The 20,307-nt window shown below is 38.2% G+C and overlaps 1 protein-coding gene across 2 annotated transcripts in view; it reads right to left on the bottom strand.

Annotated features, from left to right (window-relative positions):
* Nucleotides 1–20,307, bottom strand: part of usp54a (ubiquitin specific peptidase 54a) — a 59,765-nt gene that overhangs the window by 16,499 nt on the left and 22,959 nt on the right. For both annotated transcript variants that reach the window (XM_066678878.1, XM_066678877.1), the window contains exons 2-9: nt 19,403–20,031; nt 10,768–10,860; nt 7,447–7,581; nt 5,785–5,898; nt 5,437–5,519; nt 3,360–3,465; nt 1,923–2,069; nt 1,061–1,210 (exon numbers count right to left, since the gene is read on the bottom strand). In XM_066678878.1, the coding sequence (XP_066534975.1) occupies nt 1,061–1,210; nt 1,923–2,069; nt 3,360–3,465; nt 5,437–5,519; nt 5,785–5,898; nt 7,447–7,581; nt 10,768–10,860; nt 19,403–19,549 (975 nt within the window). In that variant the 5' untranslated portion in view covers nt 19,550–20,031. The remainder of the gene's footprint in view (nt 1–1,060; nt 1,211–1,922; nt 2,070–3,359; nt 3,466–5,436; nt 5,520–5,784; nt 5,899–7,446; nt 7,582–10,767; nt 10,861–19,402; nt 20,032–20,307) is intronic.

The raw sequence follows: 20,307 nt of genomic DNA, 5'->3' as shown, positions 1-20,307 counted from the left end.
ATTGGGTAACATAGGTTCATCCATGTAGAACAACATACAACATGACATTACATTTCGCACTTTCAAAAACTGTGGCTGTGTCTGTGAGACATACAGAGGCCAAAGATTTTTTTGAATGAAAGTTCAGGACATCAATATGAGCTATTACTCATATTCAGGCCCAGATTCATGCCCAAAGCTCTCAAAGTCTCCATGATCAACAACAGTCAAAAAAGTTTTAAGCTTTGATGTCATATCAGTTTTTACGGCATATTCTACTGATACATATACAGGAGGTCCTCGGGTTACGTCAGTCCCGAGTTACGATGTTTCGTGGTTACGACACATCTCACATTTACTGTATAAAGCCTTGTTTTGACTTAAGTGGTTTTGCGTCGTAAACGTTGTAACGCGAACTTCGTGTTTGGTGTGCGCGGCGGAAGAATACACGGTTACGTGGCTTGGGACCGAGGAGGATAGGTGTTAGGATAGGATAAGTACTTACAGTATGATATTTACGTAGTTTGTACGCATGTTATGACTTACACCGAAAATCAGTTTACGACGCGGCGTAAGTTGAAGACCCCCTGTATACATTTTAAAAAAAGAAGGAAAAAAAAAAAAGGGACCCCGTAGCTTCCTTGCATCCTCAGGATCTGTGAATCACATTATGTTTCTTAATCTAAACAACATTTTGCAGAAGCCAACATATATATTTACAAATAATGGAAATGTAGTGTATATTCTACTGAATCTGCAAGCTGTAACTAATCCTATACTCTTAAAACAAGTATCATCCAAAGAAATTTCATTCCAAGCGATTTCTAATAAGTGAAAAAGCTGTTGCTGCATTTAAATAAAATTCAAAATAAATGATCCATGTTTTCTGAGCGTGACACTTTGCCAACCCATTACACTACCTCAGCATCACAACTAGTTCTTTCTGGACTTAATGAGACATCACAAGAAAATGTGCACAACTATTAGCCAACCACATTTACATGAGCATGCTGAGGTCATCTAAGCTGTCAGACTGAGGTAAACAGCAGTTAGACTGTGGTCTTAAAGAATGAAAGGTTACCTCTTTGACATGAGCGTCATCAAAATACATCCATTTGCGGATTTTGGTTTGGAAGAAGAAGGTGGAGTAATGTTTGCCGTAGTAGCACACCATACCCACTAGGTAGAGCTCTGCCTGTCTGGCCTTCTCCTCAGTCACTCGGTAGAAGAGCTGAAACAGGTATTGGAAAAGTTTATTTAACATTTGTATAGTGTGTTAATGTGTAACTGGTCTGGGCCCCTACACAGCTGCCAATTTTAATTTATTTGTTTATTTTTCCTTTACAAAGACTAAAATGCATAGCTACCAACTCATTACTGCCATTTAAGAATAATGTTAAAATGTACTTCTATCTTTGTCTTTCTTTCTTTATAATAACACTGTAAACTGTGAAACTGATTATTATGATATTCAATTTAAAATTTTTTCTAATAAGTACATGATTAACACACACAAACTTTAAATCTGAGACATTCATGTCCATGTTCTCACAGATCACCTCTCATTTTGGAACAATTATACAGAGCACTTCCAATAGCTTTTCCCATTTCCAACAGCATTCATTCAGAAATATCCGCAGAGAGGAAACCCTTTTTACCTTCAATTTTAGAGGTACACACCATACTTCGATTTAGCTTCTCTACATGTTAAATAAATGTTCAGAACCATTTACAACTCTGCCATGGTCAAACATTTCCATCTTCTTTTCCTTTCTGGATCACAGACCTCACTGCCTGACCCAGATAGAAGTCTAATATTAGACCAAGACTCTTAGACATAAGAATGACCATTCAGCTGCTTTCTGTTCAAAAACAGATGGGGGTCTGAGTGAAGTAATGTTGGTGTGCATCTGTGCACATGAAAGAGAAGGAGATAGTCTTACATCTCCAAGGCGCAGGATGGTACCCAGGCTGTGGATTACATCCTCTGCCAGGTCAGAATGGTCTGAATCCCACACCAGGCCAATGGTTATTATCTCTGGAGAGTTCATGAGAACACGACGAATACGCAGCTTCTCTCCGCAATTGCCCTGTGATTGGAGACAAAGGAGCAAGAAAACATGATGAAGTTAAAAATAAGTAATTAAGTTTGGAATAAACAGGAATTATTTCTAAGGTTAGATATTTCAGACTGTTATAGAAAGCTGTATAATATTTTAAAGCCTACTCAAGTCAATAAGCAGCAACACAGTGCTACATCTTTGCCCCAGGACAGGTGTTTATTAACACCGTTTACATATTGGGTGTTGATATTTCAAATGGTGCCATGAGCTTCTGTTTTAAAGGCTCTGTTGTTGCTGTGCTTCAGGAGAGAGACAGAAACATTCATCTCGAATCTATGACTGCCATCTTAACCTGATTCTTCACAACCAGGAACAAACACACCCCCTCCTTCTGTGTGTGAGTGTTTATGTGTGTGTGAGAATCAGGGCAGGGAGCAGGCTGCTTGCAGCCCCCCTGACAGGCTGGGGGTGTATGTGTGCCAAATCTGCAGTGAAGACTGAGGACTTTCTCACAGCAAGAACTCCCTCTTTAAAACAACCAAGCAAACAGTCAAAATCAAAATGTACATTTTCACCATAAGTGGGGCAATATTTTTAAGAATTTCTACTGCTTTTAGTAATATTTTATACAAAAGAATATGTAGTATATTTTAAAACATTTATGTATTAAATTTGTAAAATCTAGGACAAAAATAATACATCAAATCACACCGGGTTTACTCTAATAAATTAATAATTACTGAGAAATCATTGGTCACCTTTACCATTTTAGATTTCTACCACTGAATTTCTATGCTTGTCTTTTTCATTCAATGCACTCACCTTTTATTAGACCCTGTATTTTCTCTTCATTTCATTTTAAAAGCACACAAGTCAAGCAATTTCAATATAGTCTGTCTAAACTAATTGATGGCATGCATGCTGTTGTTTAAATCAAAATGTTGTGAATGATTATTTTTTTACATTTTAGTGATATTTTACAAGGGTGTACTAAATTTTGTGCTATACCATATAGAGAGACAGAGAGGAAAAAAATAGAGGAAGAACAGAGAAATAGCAGGAGGGAGGAGACTGATGAAAAAGAGACACAAAAACAGACATAGACACAGACATAATTCTGGTCCCCAAGGCCATCAGACTAAATAAAATTCCTCTAATCCTTTCACGTTTTGCTAGTGATTACTGAGGAGTGATACTCAATATCGAACAAACACTGCAGAGGAGACACTGAGACTGTGCACTGATTAGAGAGGTTTTCTTTTATGTTTGTGTGTGTGTGTGTGTGTGTGTGTGCATTTGTGAGAGAGCTAGGCTCACAGGACAGTTGCGGAGATCTCCCATGGTGCTGGCATTCCTCAACAGCTCACCAAACATGTCTGGAGTCGGCTTTTCTCTGCTCTCCAGCATTTTCACAGCCTGATTACTGCAGAGGGCAATACACAAAGTCACACATATATATGTCCAGCTGTTTGCATTTTTATTATGCATATAAATAAAGACACAAAAGCATGAAAAATTCATCATGGGCAAAATCCAGCAACAACATCAAAAATAACTGATTAGGTAAAATGCATTGATGTGACTGTGACTGCAAGGTGACTTTTCAGCACTGTTTGCCCTCATTCTGCAGGGCTCCTGGGAGAGGTAAAACACGCACACACACACCTCAAAGAGACTGCACTGCAGAAGCAATACTACCCCTCTCCTTGCCACAGACTTGGGTTGATCTGTAGGGACAGACACATTCTGCAGGAAACCTGCAACCAGGATACATTCCTCCTGGTATGTGTGTGTGTGTGTGTGTGTGTGTGTGTGACCAATCAGAGAGCGCATACTCCCTCCCTAATGTGTGTTACAAAATATTTTCTAGCACTTTATCTGGCAGTATTTTTTTCACCATGTGCTCTCTCTGTACGGGGTGGTGAAGCAATGGCTGACTCTGCACTGGAAGAGACCCAAAATTCTCGTACCACAGAGTCCCAGCCCATCTGACTCTGGAAAGATCCATAGTCTATTACAGACTTTATATGGTACAGTGTTTAAACATTGTAAGATAATTTCTTCTAATATAGAACACTGGAAGTAATACATATGGAGTTTGGGAAAGACTTTGAAAGGCTGCTGTATGATGTATTTAATTCTGAAAGAATTCACAACAGAAGATATTTAAATTAAATAACCTTCCCACCATTCTGGATATTAGTAGTTTTCAGCAAATCAGTGTTAAACTGGAGAAGCAGAGCTTAAATTGTGATATTATGCACCTTGTAGTTGTCTGAAACTCCAGTCCTGGTCTACACTACATCTGCAGTGTCAACTCTGTCGCTCTGTTGTTGTTGTTGTGGTCACTTGGTAGCCAGTTGGAACATTAAAAACAACATCCAGCAGATTGAATCCATGCATGGGCTTAACAGGCCTTCCAAGACTGCTGTGGTTTTGTTTTGAAAATGTGACTACTGTAGTGATGACAGACAAATTCCATGCCTAGCCACAGTCCCAAGAATAATGGTCACAGATGGCTACCTATATATGGTAGAGACTTCCATTAAGGTTTAGACATTTTTAAATTTTCTTTTTTTTTAAATTTTGATAAATGTGTATTTGCATAATGCTAGAAATTAGGATTGCTAAATAGTATTACAGAAAGGCAGAGTTTGCTGCTCTGTTTCTTACTTTTAGTGTTGTATTCTAGAGCAATAATGGCACTGGTACTGGTGGAGGGGCAATAGATAATGAAGATCAGATAGAGATATTCCATGCTGTTCCAATTATTCCAACTTCCAGACATTCAAAATGGCAAAACTGATTTTTGGGCCATGAAATGTGTGACAAATTTACATCCGTGACCTTGTGACAATTTGTAAACACAAACTCAATCTAGCCGCAATATTAGCTTGGGTAATATAATTTACATTTAATGCCGATTCCACTTTGGGCCTTTGGTCAGGTGGTTTTGTGTTTTGCCACTAGCCAAAAGGAAAGTGCAGGCTTGACTATAAGAGCACGGTCTTTGAAAGCATCCTTGTGGATCTAAGAGCACAACTGACACAACTAATAAGTGGTAATGCAGAGTTCGGCTCTCATTCCCCAAGAGACCTAAGGTTTAAGCTGGACTGTTGGCTGCTTTTAGCTATTGAGAGAAGCTTTTCACTTTGGATGGACGTCACCATGATGCTGTTTGATGTGACAGAACACTCATTTGTTGTGCTGAGAGAAAGGCATGTGCTCAGAGCAGCCTTTCATTTCCAGACCTGAGAAGACCTGGAGCTTGCAGGTGCATTTGGACCACTAAATGCCAACTGATTTCATACTTTGACAGAAATGGTAAGCAGGCTGCTATTTCTGGCCTCGGAGAGATGCCAAAGTGCCATAGGTATGGGACTACAGTACTCACCAGAGAGAGGTGGTGGAGATGTAGTGCACCATCTGAATGAAAGGCAGTGGATCTGATGATGCTCCACAGCTACCACACACACACTGAGGACAAACAAAACAATAGTATATGAATATCATGCTGTAGCATGAGGAGAAGAAAATATAATGAAGTTATATATGCTATGAATAAAAAAAAAAAAATGTATTTGCTGGAATATTAGCAAGAGGAAGAAACATATAAGAATGCTCCATCATAGTCCAAAAAAATTGGCAGAGAATGAGAGAACAGATAGAATAAATTTAGGATAGAAAGAGAGTATAAATCATTTTGAGAGTGAAATCATATTGAAGAGCTTAAGTGCTGTACCTGCTCAAAGAGAGTCATGGCAAACTTCTGGTGTGGAATGCAGTGTTTGGCTGTACAGATGTCTTCCTTGGATTCATCAGCAATGTGAAAGTGGATGCGCATCAGGATGTTCTCCTGCGAGTGGCACAGAAAAAATAAGTCATTTATACTGAGAAAGTGTTTATTTGCATGTCCCCTGTAGTTCCCATTTAAAAATCATGATGTTAAAAAGACTGGTGAAACTGTTTTCTGAAAACAGGAAATTGCAAGCTGGCAACCATTTCTGTCCAGGACCCCAAGAGAGCATAATTGGTGCTCCTCTCTGGGTAGAAAGATTGGCCTGCCTCTCCCCAGCATAATGTTAACCAATCATTAGTAACTGTCAGCTTATGTAATAGAGCTTTACAGTTTTTGCTCTCTATAGTGATCATCTGTCCAATGATGCTGCATGAAATGCTGCTAGAAAAAACGCAATGGCTGTCTTTACATGATTCAGGGGAAACATAGGTTAACACTCACCTTCACTTGGCAAAATAACTAGTGAAAAAACACTATGCTTAAAATGGTGCTTGAAAATCTGATGACTTCAAACTATGAAAATTAGGTTCAAATAAATGGAAAAAAAAATCACTGGACAAAAGACAGAGAAACATTAGCTAAGAAGGAAAGAGCAGACACTCTGTCCATGCTTCATACAAATCGATTAATGTGGTCACTAGGATTTTAAGTAAGGTGTCTTGCAGTCTTCTCTGCTTTGGGGCAATGAGAGCTGTGCAGGTTGGGCCACTTGTCTCCACACAGAGAGAGGCACAGTTCACTAAGCTCTAAGTATGGACAATGACCAGAGAACAATAACCATGTGGAAAAATAAGAACATAACAAATGGCAGGCTCCAGCTGCAGCTGCTGGTGGTTAGCATATCCCACAGATCATCCATGGCTGGATAGCATGGTTTGTACACAGGCAGAAAGGCAGTCCTTTGGCTGCCTGCCTTTGTCTGCCAGGGCTTTAGAAATGTGCTTACCAGGAGGAAATACAGCAAATAACTGCATTTACAAGCTCACACTTCATGTCTGAGAAGAGAGGCAATATGCGATTAAACATGACACTTTTTCTGCTTCCCTTGACATTTCCAAGGTACCAACAAATGCCGGCCAAAATAAACGGCACCGTGGCAGTAGAGCAGCGGCTTCTGCCCTAAGCTTCAGCACTTCAAGCAAGACAGCTTCTTTCAGATATTCCAAGTGGCCATTTCAATGTTTTTCTGATAGGAGAACGGGGAGGGAAAGTGATGCACATAAGGAAGAGGTCTTCAGTTAAATATTTTAAATTCTTTTTTCCCCATATTTTTTTCAATTTAAAAACTACTAAAGCAAACTATTAACTTGTTGTCAGACCGAACGTATCATTTATCCTGTGGCTGATTCTGACACTCAGTTCATGTAAGCATATTCAAGGGCAGTACAGTGGCACTGCCATATATGGGGAGGTAGTGTTCTCCCAGTGTATGCATGGGTTTCCACCAGGTGCTCTGATTTCCACCCACAATCCAAAAACACATGTAAGTAGATAAATTGGCTGCGTGAAACTGCAAGACTGACTGGTTGAGTGTGTGATGCCCTGTGATGGATTGATGTGTTGATCAGTATGAAGTTACAGGTGAGTGAATGAGTTTTCTCTTACAAAGCACTCTGCAGCGTCATCCATTATGCCTAACTGGAAGCGCTGTTCATCCTGGAAGGTCTTGGCCAGAGCAGTGCGCAGGGCGTCTGATGGCAGGACCTTCTCACTGCTGAACTGGAACTGGACAAAGATGCTCTGTAATAGTACAAAGAAACATTAAACACCATTAAATTAAGAAATAGATAAACCACAAAAACAACATGGGTTTTGCTCTAAAAACATATCAAACAAAAACGGTTAGAATACAATTATAATACTTTTATTATACCATTAGTTAAGTCAGTGTATATTATTTTTCATCTTGCAGAGCAATAACTGTTCAGAACAAATATATTCTGACCAAAGAATGTTTCTATCATATCAATGAATGTTTCTGTATTTACTTTATGGTCATTTCCCCTGCTGACTGAATTTAGAATTTTTTCTTTTCCTAACCATAACCTACATATTTATTCCTACATATTCCCAACCTACATATTTACTTATTTCATTATTGAACAATTAATGATTTGGAAAAAAAACCTTCAAATGTGTAACATGAGTTTTATTTTCTAAACTGAGCCAATTTGTTTATGGGGATTCTTCATTTTGGTTTCACTGATCTGGAATTACTTTCACTGCCTCATTTTGCTTTCTTGCTCCCATGAGATCTCTAATCACTTGCTTCACTGGCTCCAAGGTCTGTTTTGATTAGTTGGGCTGGGTGTTATGCTTTTCCCCAATGCCAAACTGCAGAAGATTGCCATCTTGACTAATAGAAGACAATCCCTGCTATCCATAGACTGTACACAAACATTTCTATAGCAACAGGTGATGGAACAATGCATGCAGAGTCGATCTGCAGAGTTTAATATCAATTGAGAATGGGCATGTCAGTAAAATCTGAAAATCATCTAACTGTAAGTAAAATCCACCAGTTTACCACTCATAAAAAAAATTGTCAACATAATCTGGGATGAGGCGAGAACAAAGCCAGCTAAGTAAAAGCCCTTCACCAGGAAAGATTAACTCGTAACCAGCTAGAGTATACCATATGTCCAAAAACACGCTTTACAGTGGCCTCTGCTGGCATGCATTTTGTTGTAGTCCAGTCATGAGATTTTATGAGGCAAGTAAATGCAGAAATGCTGCTTTGTAAATAAATTATCCTAAAATAGAAACTGATTTTCAAAAATAATACAAACCCCATTTCTATATTTATTAGCTCTTGCATACATTTTCTTGTGCCACAATTACATATAAAATACACATACAAACAAAGATATTATAAGACACCAAAGCTGCTCAGGAATTTATAAGCAGAAATGTAATATTTTGGATCCTATCTTCCCATTGCTGAAAGCCCAGTGACATTCATTCATTCATTATCTGTAACCGCTTATCCAGTTCAGGGTCGCGGTGGGTCCAGAGCCATATGACAAATGCTACGCAGTGCATGGCAGTCAAAAAAAATAATAAATCTTGTCCAGTTTTTAACGTATTTATTTCTACATAGATTCATTTGCGTTTACAATTTTTGCAACAGTCTTCACAATTCTTATTCATTCATTTATTGAGTGATTTATTGATTATATTGCCAAACGTTTAGGTCTCTATCACCACCTGCATCTCTCTTCTTGTTTCAATTCCTCCATCTCTTGACCTTCCCCACTGACCAGACACACTGTAGCCATGACAGCAGATCCAGGCTCCCATGGGCAAATGTTTCACAACCAAATCTAATATTACAATATTGCTTATTAGGGCTGCACAATATGAACATAAATTGTCGTGTTTGATAAATCTACTGAATATAACCATGATGAGAAGAGGCAACAGATTATGATGAAATTAGTGCCCTTCTCAAAGTGTGTGTAGCAGGTACCAACCTTAATATTAATTTTCTTATTAGTGGTGGTGTAATTTGGAAGAACTCTAAAAGAGCAAGCACCAAAAATACCAGAATAGAAAACAAAGTCACATATTAAAAATAAATCAGAAAATATTAAATTTTTTAAAAAGCTCATTATTCCCCTCACTACGTCCAGCGATTCCAGGTAGGCTCTGGACCCAACACGACCCTGAACTGGATAAGTGTTTACAGACAATGAATGAATGAAAAAAGCTCCTTATGCAGGACAGCTGTTACAGTAGCCGCCATTTCTTCACACATTTTACCCAAAGTACTGGGAGCGAGAATAATCACATTTAAAGCATTTAACAAGCTAATAGATTTAGGTGTTAGCATGCTGTTAGATTGAACATGCTGCATATGTTTGCTTTATAATTGGTTCCCCCTCTGAGTGGTAACATCACTTGTCTACATGAAGGGAAGCAGGGTCAGGCTAATCTGTTTTTTCTTAGCAGCCATTACAATAAAAATGGATCTATTGAAAACATTCATATATTGATAACTGTTTTAAAAAATGACTATTTGTGCTGTCAAATTTCCTAGTGTAGTAAAGTGCTTAAGAAACAGGGACATAAGTTACAAAGAGTAAATGACAGCTTAGATGCATAAACCTGCTCCACTGCTTGCATTATATTATAACGATCTACATTTCAGCATTAAATTAACTTAGTAAATTAACACAGTAATAGCCCTAATACTGTGCAAGAGGGCAGGTATTGATAGTAATGGAGAGAAAATATACACACATTAATTAGGTCACCTTTGTCAGCTTCTTTTCACAGGAGGCTTCATTGATAAGCAGTCACAAAGTAGACTTGGTCAATAGAGTGTACAAGATGACCACAAGACCTCAGGACTGCTAGGCAGACAGAGAGACAGACATTCTCTCCCGTCCAGTATGGCAGTGCCTTACTACGATGGCACAGAGCTCGTATTTCTAGTCGAGTAATTGAGCGATTGATGGAAAGTACTGCTGGCACTGCAATGCATTAGACAGAATGTACTGAAAAGTGGAGTGAACTCAGACTCAAGGAGTGAGTGCTAGAGAGAGATGGAAATGGGAGAAAGAGATTAAACTAAGGATGCCTAAACTCATTCATCTCCCTTATCTGTCATATTGATGGTAAATTTAAAAGGTTTGCCACAAAAACTGTTCCAGAAAATGTAAACGCACATATAAAACAAACAGCCTACAGCTGCAATATGTAATTAGGTTTTTTCCTCCACACAGTTTCAGGCAGCTTTCAAATATCCAAATTTACTCAAGTCATGCTAAGGAGTTTGAGTCTGCGTACAGAGGGCTGAAGTCATATACGCAGACAAGTATGTATAATAAGCACAACTGAAGCACATGTGTAGCATATAAACAAGGCATTAATTTAATCATTTCTAAATAGACGGGTTACTCTTTATCTTTGTTCCTTCTTTACCTTGAGAGCACAGAATATGCATGAGTCCTCCATGCACTTGTGTGTTGTTAATTGCCGGAAGCTTCTGCGGAAAATGTCCAGATGCCAAAGGACCTATGAAGAGAAATAAAACATATAACATGACATATCAGTCTTGAAACAGCATTTAACTATCCAGCCCCTCTCTTGACTGACTGCAACAGTAATGGAAATAAAGCCTTGAGTGCTTTTAATATTCTGTGACACAAGCAGTAAAACTTGCGCATCAAATAAGCTTAAAAAATATAAATAAATAAATAAAAGTTCCCTTGAATGTCGGAGTAGTCAGGGATATCAAAAATGCTACTTTTCCAGAAATGCATCCAGCCCCTGATGGTACTTAACTATCTTCAGCAGACATCATGCAGCCTCACTACAGAAAACAAGGTGAAGCACAAACAAAAGAACCAAGTCAAAAGCAAACCATACCTGTTAGAATACACTGCTGAATCCTGAATCCCAAAGACAAAAAGGTTAAAGAACCACTATCAATTCTTTCCCAGTCTGCCCAAAATGCCCATTAAAACTGCTGTTCCAGCCTCTCCAATAACTCTACACCTCCGTTTGGAAAAACCCAGATGCTTCTCCTATCAGATGTCAGAGGTTTTATGTATTTAATAATACCTGCAGGAAACGATGCCAGCTTGAGTGTGGAAACGACAGCAAGAATAGATGGACAGTTTGACATGAACTTAAGGACATAGTAGAGGAGAATACACAGGTGAGGCATGATGAGGAGCGTCGGCGGAACAAACACTGCCCTGGCATCTTCCTGCTGGTTAGGTCTCTACCCCACACACACATACACACACACACACACACCAGACATCTGTCCATGTAAAGATGGCTCTAGGGGCTAACCTGACCACACTTGCGTGGCCCGTGTGTGGGCAGCTCGTGCTTTAGCTCTTCTGCTCCCTGTGTGCATGTCAGTGCAATCACATGCTGAATTATAGAGAGAGCTGTCAGTCCCCGTTAACACAACTGCCTGAACACTGCCTTACCTCTCTCGTCCTACTTGTACAGATGTTTACCTTTCTGTTGCCCCCCGTCATCAATTAACGTCAGGTAATATATGTTACTTTTCTAAACACTGTTTCTAACTTACTACAATTTCCAACTAATGTAAAAAAAATAAATAAAAATAGAATTTCTGTCAAAAATAAATTTCTGCTCTCAGAATAAGCGAACAATAAACTATATTTTGGGTCATGTGTAAAATCAAAACTTTTCTGCTCAAGGGTTAAATAAGGACAGACAGGGAGAGCAACATCTGAGCACATCTGGTTGATTTCAGCATGGAGAAAATATGTCTCTCTGCGTTTTACAGCCTCAAGAAAAGCAACTATTCTGAGCCTCACTCTTACCCATTGCCTGATTATGTTCAGTGATATTTCTTAAATCATACGGTAGTTATATCATAACTTTAACTAATACTGTATAAAAATGTAAAATGTATTTAACAATAATATAAATAAAAGCAAGGAGGCTACAAACAGACTTGACATTCTATGCATGGCCTTAGACAGCTTACACAGTAAGATGTTAATCTTCAAAAGGCGATACGAGGGGTCGAAAACACTCAATATCTGGACAAAGCACACTGGAAATGATGGAAAAAGAACAATCCATCTGTAGTGCTACCATGACGAAAGCAGCAAAGGCAGGATTAACAGATAACTGTCAGGAAGTGGAAAAAACACCAAGTCAATATCAGTCACAAAGATCTTACACACACTACAAAAAAAAAAAAAGAATATTTCCAGCCTTTTCCACAATCATCACATCTGTTATTTCTTTGTGTTACAGTCACAAGTAAAATTACAAGCATAAAATGAATTTTTGAAGGTGATTTTCTCACTGTTAAATGTTGTTTTGTGAACAAACACTGACATTAACCAACTGACCAACTGTTTTGCATCAGTAACATAGAAAAGCCAACTATGTATTGATTGCTCCTGTGTATGTTTGTAAGCAATAGAGAAATGCCCTCTAAAATGTGTCATTGAATAAGGTCAATATACTGCAACACAGTGCCCACAGAGTTGTTAGTGCATCAAAGGGCAAAAATGACCTTTTAAATATGTTAATTTAAGAAAAAATGCTAGATGAGTAGGTGACCGCAAACCATTGGAAATATAATGTACTTTAAAAATCACAAGATATAGTTCAGCTAATGTCAATCCATTTCACTGTTGACAAAGATAAACTGACACATTCTTACAGTGAGCGATAACTTTGTAACAGTAAATTCAAATGACCAAAAAGGCTGCAAAACCACAATAAGTGGTTTCCTAGGTTTCCCACTAGCTGTTCATTACTGCCATGTTCAGGGACTGACCCATCTTTCGCTCCCCGGGTGTCAACTCTGCAGCGGAGTTCAAATAAGTTCAAATAAGAGCCACTTCAGGGTAACTAGAAATGAGAAAGCACTAAGTATTTTAGAGCTGCAATAGACCTATACAAATATGCCTATGTTTTGGAATGATGCGTCACTCCATTTTCAGACTAACATTTCTTTTAAGGTATATAATTGTTTTAGCTAATCTGAGCTTGCAAATATTTAGAAATAAACAGAGGTATGGGGCTGGGACAGCCATTGTTTCACAGGCCTAGACTTCTCAGAAGGGTTACTGCACTATGACTCAGATGAATGACTCAGAAGGAGCACAAATCCTGCAGGCTGAACAGCTCTGAAATTGCACAGTGCCCATATAGACACCACAGCTCATTACTGACCACATTACATGCATGAGATACTGAGGACAGGGGGTGGGGATGGGGGATAGGGATGGTGAGTGGGGGTGTGGGAGTGGTTGGATATTTTGAGTGAGAGGGGGAGTGAGGAAAAAAAAACAGAGGGAGGGAGAAAGAGCAACAATAGGAAGGAAGACCAGTGGTCCTTCCCACTAGGTAATTTTTGTCTCTAGCTACATCTGCTTCCTGAGTGGTGTGTGAGTGTCTGTGGGTGTGGGTGGGTGTGTATGCGCGCGTACGCATGTACAGGTCTCTGACCCAACACAGCACATACAAAAGATGAAAAAGGAACCTAAAGGCAACTAACACAGGTTTACAATACAGATTCATGGACATATTACAGAGATATTTACTCTGCGCATTTAACATAATACAAAAGAGCTGATTACACATCCTGATCTCTTTCGTGACATAGCCCACTCTTGATTTAGCAGAAGGAAACAAAACTGTTTGTAAATACAATGAACAGACATAACAGATCTGTCTCTTCTTAGCCGGTGATGGGCTGGTACCCTCTCCAGGATGTGTTCCTGCCTTGCATCTAATTATTCCGGGTAGGCTAAAGATCTACTGCTACAGGATGATAAGGATATAGAAAAGTAATAAATATAAGTAAACATATTTTTAAATAATAAATAAAAAATAATTAAGCATATTTAAGTACAGCATTTAAGTTCATTCTGAGCCCGAGACATTCTGTTTGGGTAACTGCACTCCAGAAAAAAAGAAAATGCCAGACTGAATTGTCTAGTGGACGTAGCAGAACAGACACTCAAACATCTTATTATCATGGACAAATTTCTTTTTATACCTTTTTGCTTAACAGAGGAGTATAACAACATTTTATGGACTTGTAATTGCAGGTATTTAAACTCACAAGCTCCCAACAATAAGGAAAAATCCTGGATACCTGTAGTCACTGGATAACCCTCTATTTAACCAAATGAACTCAAAACAATCTTTGTCTAAGAGGTAAATTTTAGGACGAGAACAATGTAACGCAAACATTTGTAAAATGAAATAACTAAAGTATAGTATAAAATAAAGTATATACAATAACATTGAGCACCATCCTTGTTTCTACACTGTGTCCATTATCTCTGATCCACTGACCACACAGGAGCACCTTGTAGTACGACAGTTACAAAGTGTAGACAATCTGTTGCTCTGAATACTTTGTCAGGACCCCCACTGGACCACCCAATTATTTGGTTGCTGGGTCATTTTCAGTGCTGCAGTGATGCCAAAGCATAGCAGTACTAAAACATATATACGATTATATATTTTTCCCAGTAAATACATAGGAACTGTGCACAAGAAATTAATTTACTACAATCAATATCACATACAATACCAGTAGATTTGTTGATCATTTGTGAGCTTAAATATAATGACTATATTTATTGTAGATCACTTCTATATCTATCAATTTATGTGAAGTATGATTTTCACATAAAACAACACAGAATGAATTTGTTTGCAGAATGCCTCTTCCACTTAATCTAAATTGTAGTTAATCAGTCTACCCAGTCTACTCTGTGGATATAAATGTCGGATAATGAAAAAAGCCACATTTATGAGTAATCATCCATGGCCATAATAGGATCACAAAGAAAAAGGTCAGTAATTAGTGGCTGGAGAAGACAGAGTACGTGGAATGTCACCTACAAAACTGCAACAAGCAGAATAAACTTCAGAACAAGTTCATTAAAGTAATAAACTCTTTTTTGCGAAGCATCTCCCTCTCTTTCTGAGATGACTGCTGTGTCAAAGGTAATATTTTACAAGTGCTTTTCAAAAACATTCCTTAAAATATATACTGAGGCCTTCGTGCTGATAGTAAACTCAGAGCTAGTCCTGGGGCATTTACCTCATGCCATTCTGGCACTTCCTGATTAAGGCTTCAACTCACAGCATGAATAACTTTTCATGGGCCTTAAGTTGTAGTTAATCACACAGGACCACTGTAGGCAGCAAGACAATCCTCAAAAAGGTATTAATAAAAGCTTGTTAAAGCACTGCATTTAATTCCAGACAAAGAAATTACTGTTTTCGCCCCCGGGCGCTCAATTTGCTGTCTCGACATATTGTCATGCCTCAAAGTAGCAGACAATACAATAGAGCAGCTCACCCCTCCTCCCCCTGCTCATAACTGGCGCTAATTTGTAGCTTTGGAGGTATTATCAGCCAGCTAAATCTGCTTTATTTCTATATAGCTGATTATACAGTAATCCAAAAATAGAGGGGACCTAATGGCAGGTTGCTGTGCTGTGTAATTATTGGCCAGCCCAGCATTTTCTGACGATTGTTTGTGGGGTCTATTGCAGACTGAGTTTGAGTCATCACCAAATCTGTTGTAGGCACCACTGAGCGCAGAGAGCAAAAAGGCAGGAGAGCTGTGCTCTCTGCTGCTTATGCATGAAAGAAGAGCTGGGGGCAAAGCATTATGCTCCATCCATTTTAACTTGTGCCATTTGTGGCTACTCCATGAACATGTTCTTCCTAATTATCATGATAAAGGCAATGGACAAGCCCAGGTCAAGCAGCTATCAAAAGGCAATTCGTCGACTGATGTATATATTGATGTCAAAATGCAAAAGCTTTCTCTGTGTAAATACAAAACCTCATGCTACATATTCTATATATCCTCTGTGAAGAAATTACATTGTGTGAAAGGCCTGCACTAAATAAATCTTTTCCAAACAGTATTGACAGCTCTGGTAGCTTTCAAAGGTTCATTTTGAGGGTATGTATCCGCTGATGCCAAAGTGTGAACCTAGTGTGTATTACATGTTAGCAAATGACAGCTGGAAACAGTGAGAGTAAAGCTAAAATAAGTATCCTGTGTAGACAGCTTAAAGGCAAACTAATAAACCATTTTTGAAAACATACAGATACTTTGTTGTTTATTTATTGTTGAAATATCATTTTGTTTTTCACATTCTTTGGATTGCAACAATAGTCTTCATTACACTGTTGAAATTCATCTGGGTATTCACTGATTCAGGAAACTGAATTATATCAGGCACTGTGGCAGAGAATAGGGGAAATTAAAATGGAACAAAAAAGCTTCTACTGCTTGGGGAAAACTGCAAGGTCTCTGTAATTATCAAGCACTAAATGCTTGGATCAGCCTAGCCAGCAACAGAAAATGACTCAATGGGCCTGGAGCCTTGTAGTAATTCAAATGTATACTCAGCAAAGGTTTACATAATACATATTTTAAAATCCAAATCTGGAGACGATCTACAATAATATTTCTTTGAACTAGGAAAGCACACATTAAGAGATGTCTAGGTTATGAAAATGCCACAAACTTTGCTAAAATGCTCTGCAAATTCAGTGCTGAATCGACCTATACGAGATGTTATATAAATCCTGTCATTTTATCAGCAAAAAATAAGAAATAAAAATTAATTAAAGGTCTACTAGAATTTTCTAATAAATGTGGTGAATTGAGTAGCTGGTCATAAAAATGAGGGGAGTGGAGCAAAAGATTTGTTGGTTATACCAACCAACTTAACTGGAGTATGTTAAGGTCTGCCATATGTGAGATGTCCTATTTGCATGATTTTTGACTAGGAAGACTTGTAGTGAGCTACCAGTAAGCAGTGGAACATACTGACTAGGACTGGGAGATAAAACCATAGCAATATGCATCACAACAGACATATAATTTATAATAATAATAAAATGATTGATAGAATATTCAATAATTCCACTTAAATGCATTAAATGCAGAACACTAGCAAAGCATGTAATAAAAACCAAAATGTGCTTCTACCCTGGCTTTTAAAGAGCACACATCAACTTGCAAAAAAATACTTGTTCATCCCAGCCAGGAGCACCCATTCTGAGAAAATGTTTAGTATATGGGGTAGTGTCATATGAACCAGGACAGAGAGCGTGAACCAACTTTTTTGTTGTTTGTTTATTCAGAATTTTCTCCTGTTTTTCTAAAATATTGGTAATAACAATTATCAATAATTATCAATTTTCAATGACTAACTACTGACAAGAGGTTGGGCATTCAAGACTCATTGATGTGTTAAGACAAAGACAGTTATCCCATCTGATCAGAACTCACAGAAGTGTGACTGTGGCACAAAGATTTGTCATGACTGCTACAAAAACAGCTGTGTCACAAAAGAATGCTGCAATATCTGTAATTGCAGAGGGGTCTCAGCACCAACACTAATCCCAGTCCACCACCAAAATTAATTACATTGGTCTGGACTTTGGAGCAATGGAAGGTGGTCACCTGGTATGATGATGGAAGAGAGACAAGCTGTCCAAAGCAATATGATGCTCTGATCATTTCTTGTACAAAATTCTTAATGTGGACATTCATATGGATGTCAAACTGACACAGCCCACCCACCTAAGCAACACATTATGCAAGTGTTCTGAATGTAATGTTTCATTAGAATGTGTTCTATGACTACCCAATAAAACATCCAAGTTGGTTGTTCTCTCAGGCCTCATTATTTAACTGTACAACCCCTTTGGCATTTATAAAGATGCACATACACACAAACATCATGTACTTGGAACTAGAACATGAATGTGAGTGAATAAGGTTTTATGAGCAACAGGGTGATGACTAGCATAAAACAGATGATGCATTTACATTAATTATATACATTATTACATAAATTATATAGCAGGAACATTTCTTGATCATTCAGTGGCAAATTGCTTTAAACATTCTCCAGGACAATTTCCACGACACACACATTTTTTGGCACACCTGCCAAAATCAAACAACTGTAATATACTGACAAACACTTACAAATGTTCCTCATAAAAACCATACTACCCAACAGCTCTAATAAATGATAAGAATCCAAATTACACACTACATAAAGCCTCTCAATTCAAGAAGTTGCAGCATTGTGCCAATGTTCCATGATTTCCAGGACATGTGGCAAATCCACTATTCATTTTATTCTGAAGGTCATAAGTTACAGCAAAGATCAAATTAAACAACAACTTACATTATTATACATTTCACGGCCCATCACAATTCTAAGTAACTCTAATATGAATTTAATAGGTGTAGGTGAAGCAAAAAAGAGGCCTAATTGCTAAGGAAAACAGCCCAACAACCCATGACACTGCCTCCTCCAAACTTAACTGACTTACGCAGAATTCAGGTGTGGCTCATTCCATTTAAAAGAACCATGCTGAAACAAGGCTGTTCAGATTGCTGTGCTGTTTGATCCTTGTGGTATTTTGTTGAAATCATGACACAGACCATTCTTTATCTCCACTGTTAACTTGTGGAAAAATAAGTGCCAATATTTGGCAGCAATAACTGATATATCACAGTGTTTCCTTTATTTTTTTCACATTTCTGTTTTCATACTGTGGTGTAGAACATTTTTAAACAATGGAACACACTTCAACTAAACCCTAACTAAATTAGTTAATATTTAGTTATTATTTAACTTCAAACTGGGATGAACAGTAAGACTAAAATGTAGAAAAGTTAAGGTAAGCTGCCCTCCTATTTTAAACTCTACTGTATATAGAGATTTAAACATTAGTTTTCCTTACCTGCGAATTACAAACAATATCCAATACTTGTCAAAGTGTACCTTTTCCCTTAAACTACATTTGTTCATGTTTTTTCTGTTGGTTAATAATGCTAAGGTTCTTATTTAACTAGGGGAAATATTTGATACATTAAATTCAGATGAAGTTCTAAATTACCAAGGCTATATGACAGTGTATTCAGTCACAGTATTAACACGTAAAATTCAACTCATCCGTTACTTACCAAGCTCTTGTTTTATCACCATATTTGTGCAGCATTTAAAGAAATCAAGTATATATATAAAAAATATATCTTTCCTACCTGCAAAGCACTGTTGAGGAAGCAGCTGTTCTGTCCTGGCTCATTGCTGAGCCCCTTGCTGGGAGCAATGGAAGTCATGGTCCTTGGAGTAAAGATGCCCTGCAGCCCACTACTGCCGGATGCAAAATAGTTCCTCTTCCACGACATAGTGGAAACTGATTTCAGCAAACTGTCTGTCCCAGCAATACCAACCACAAGGTCATAGTCTCAAAACAGAGAGGAAAAACACAAAACCATTTTGAAAGTGGGATGGTTTTTCGTGTTAAATCTTGTAAGACAAACTATATTACTCCTTGGTTTCCAGCGAGTTTCAGGATGTCACGCTCAGAGGAGGGCTTTAGCAAGGCTAGAACGGGCAAGGAATTAACTAGTGCGGTCCAGGATGGCTTGAACACTTGTCCTCTACTTCTCACACTTCTCTTGTCTACGCCCTGCGTATGAGGACTTGTTTGTGGAATCTCTCAGGCCTCTGCCTGGAGAGGCCTCGTCTTTGTGGTAGGTGTGGCGATTTCCACTATAGCCTCCTCAGTATAAAACAGACTTAGCAGTTTCCAAAAATTTCAGTGGGAGGATATCGAGGTCTTGAATCCCTTGCGAGGTCATCGTCAGGACATGAATCCTCTGCAGGTCTGCAAAAGGCAAGAGACAATACATTTAGCATCTGCTCTTGGTCTACTGTCTACATTACTCAATAAAGGCCTCTATTATTTAATAACCCACTCTGTGTCTCCACTTAAATCTGCTAACGTTCCTTCGCTGTTGGATGATAAATTCTAAGCTTTAGAATGTTTAACTTGAACCTTACTGCTAAGAAAATTTCCTCAAAAAAATGCTCCACATTCTCTATTAAGACCATCCTCAGCTGGGGTAGGAGGCATAGTTCCTACAATAACCAATATATGCAC

Source organism: Hoplias malabaricus, chromosome 8, assembly GCF_029633855.1.
Source record: "Hoplias malabaricus isolate fHopMal1 chromosome 8, fHopMal1.hap1, whole genome shotgun sequence".
Classification (NCBI taxonomy): domain Eukaryota; kingdom Metazoa; phylum Chordata; class Actinopteri; order Characiformes; family Erythrinidae; genus Hoplias; species Hoplias malabaricus.
The sequence above is the reverse complement of the archived record's forward strand: the minus strand, read 5'-3'. Positions and strand labels throughout refer to the sequence as shown.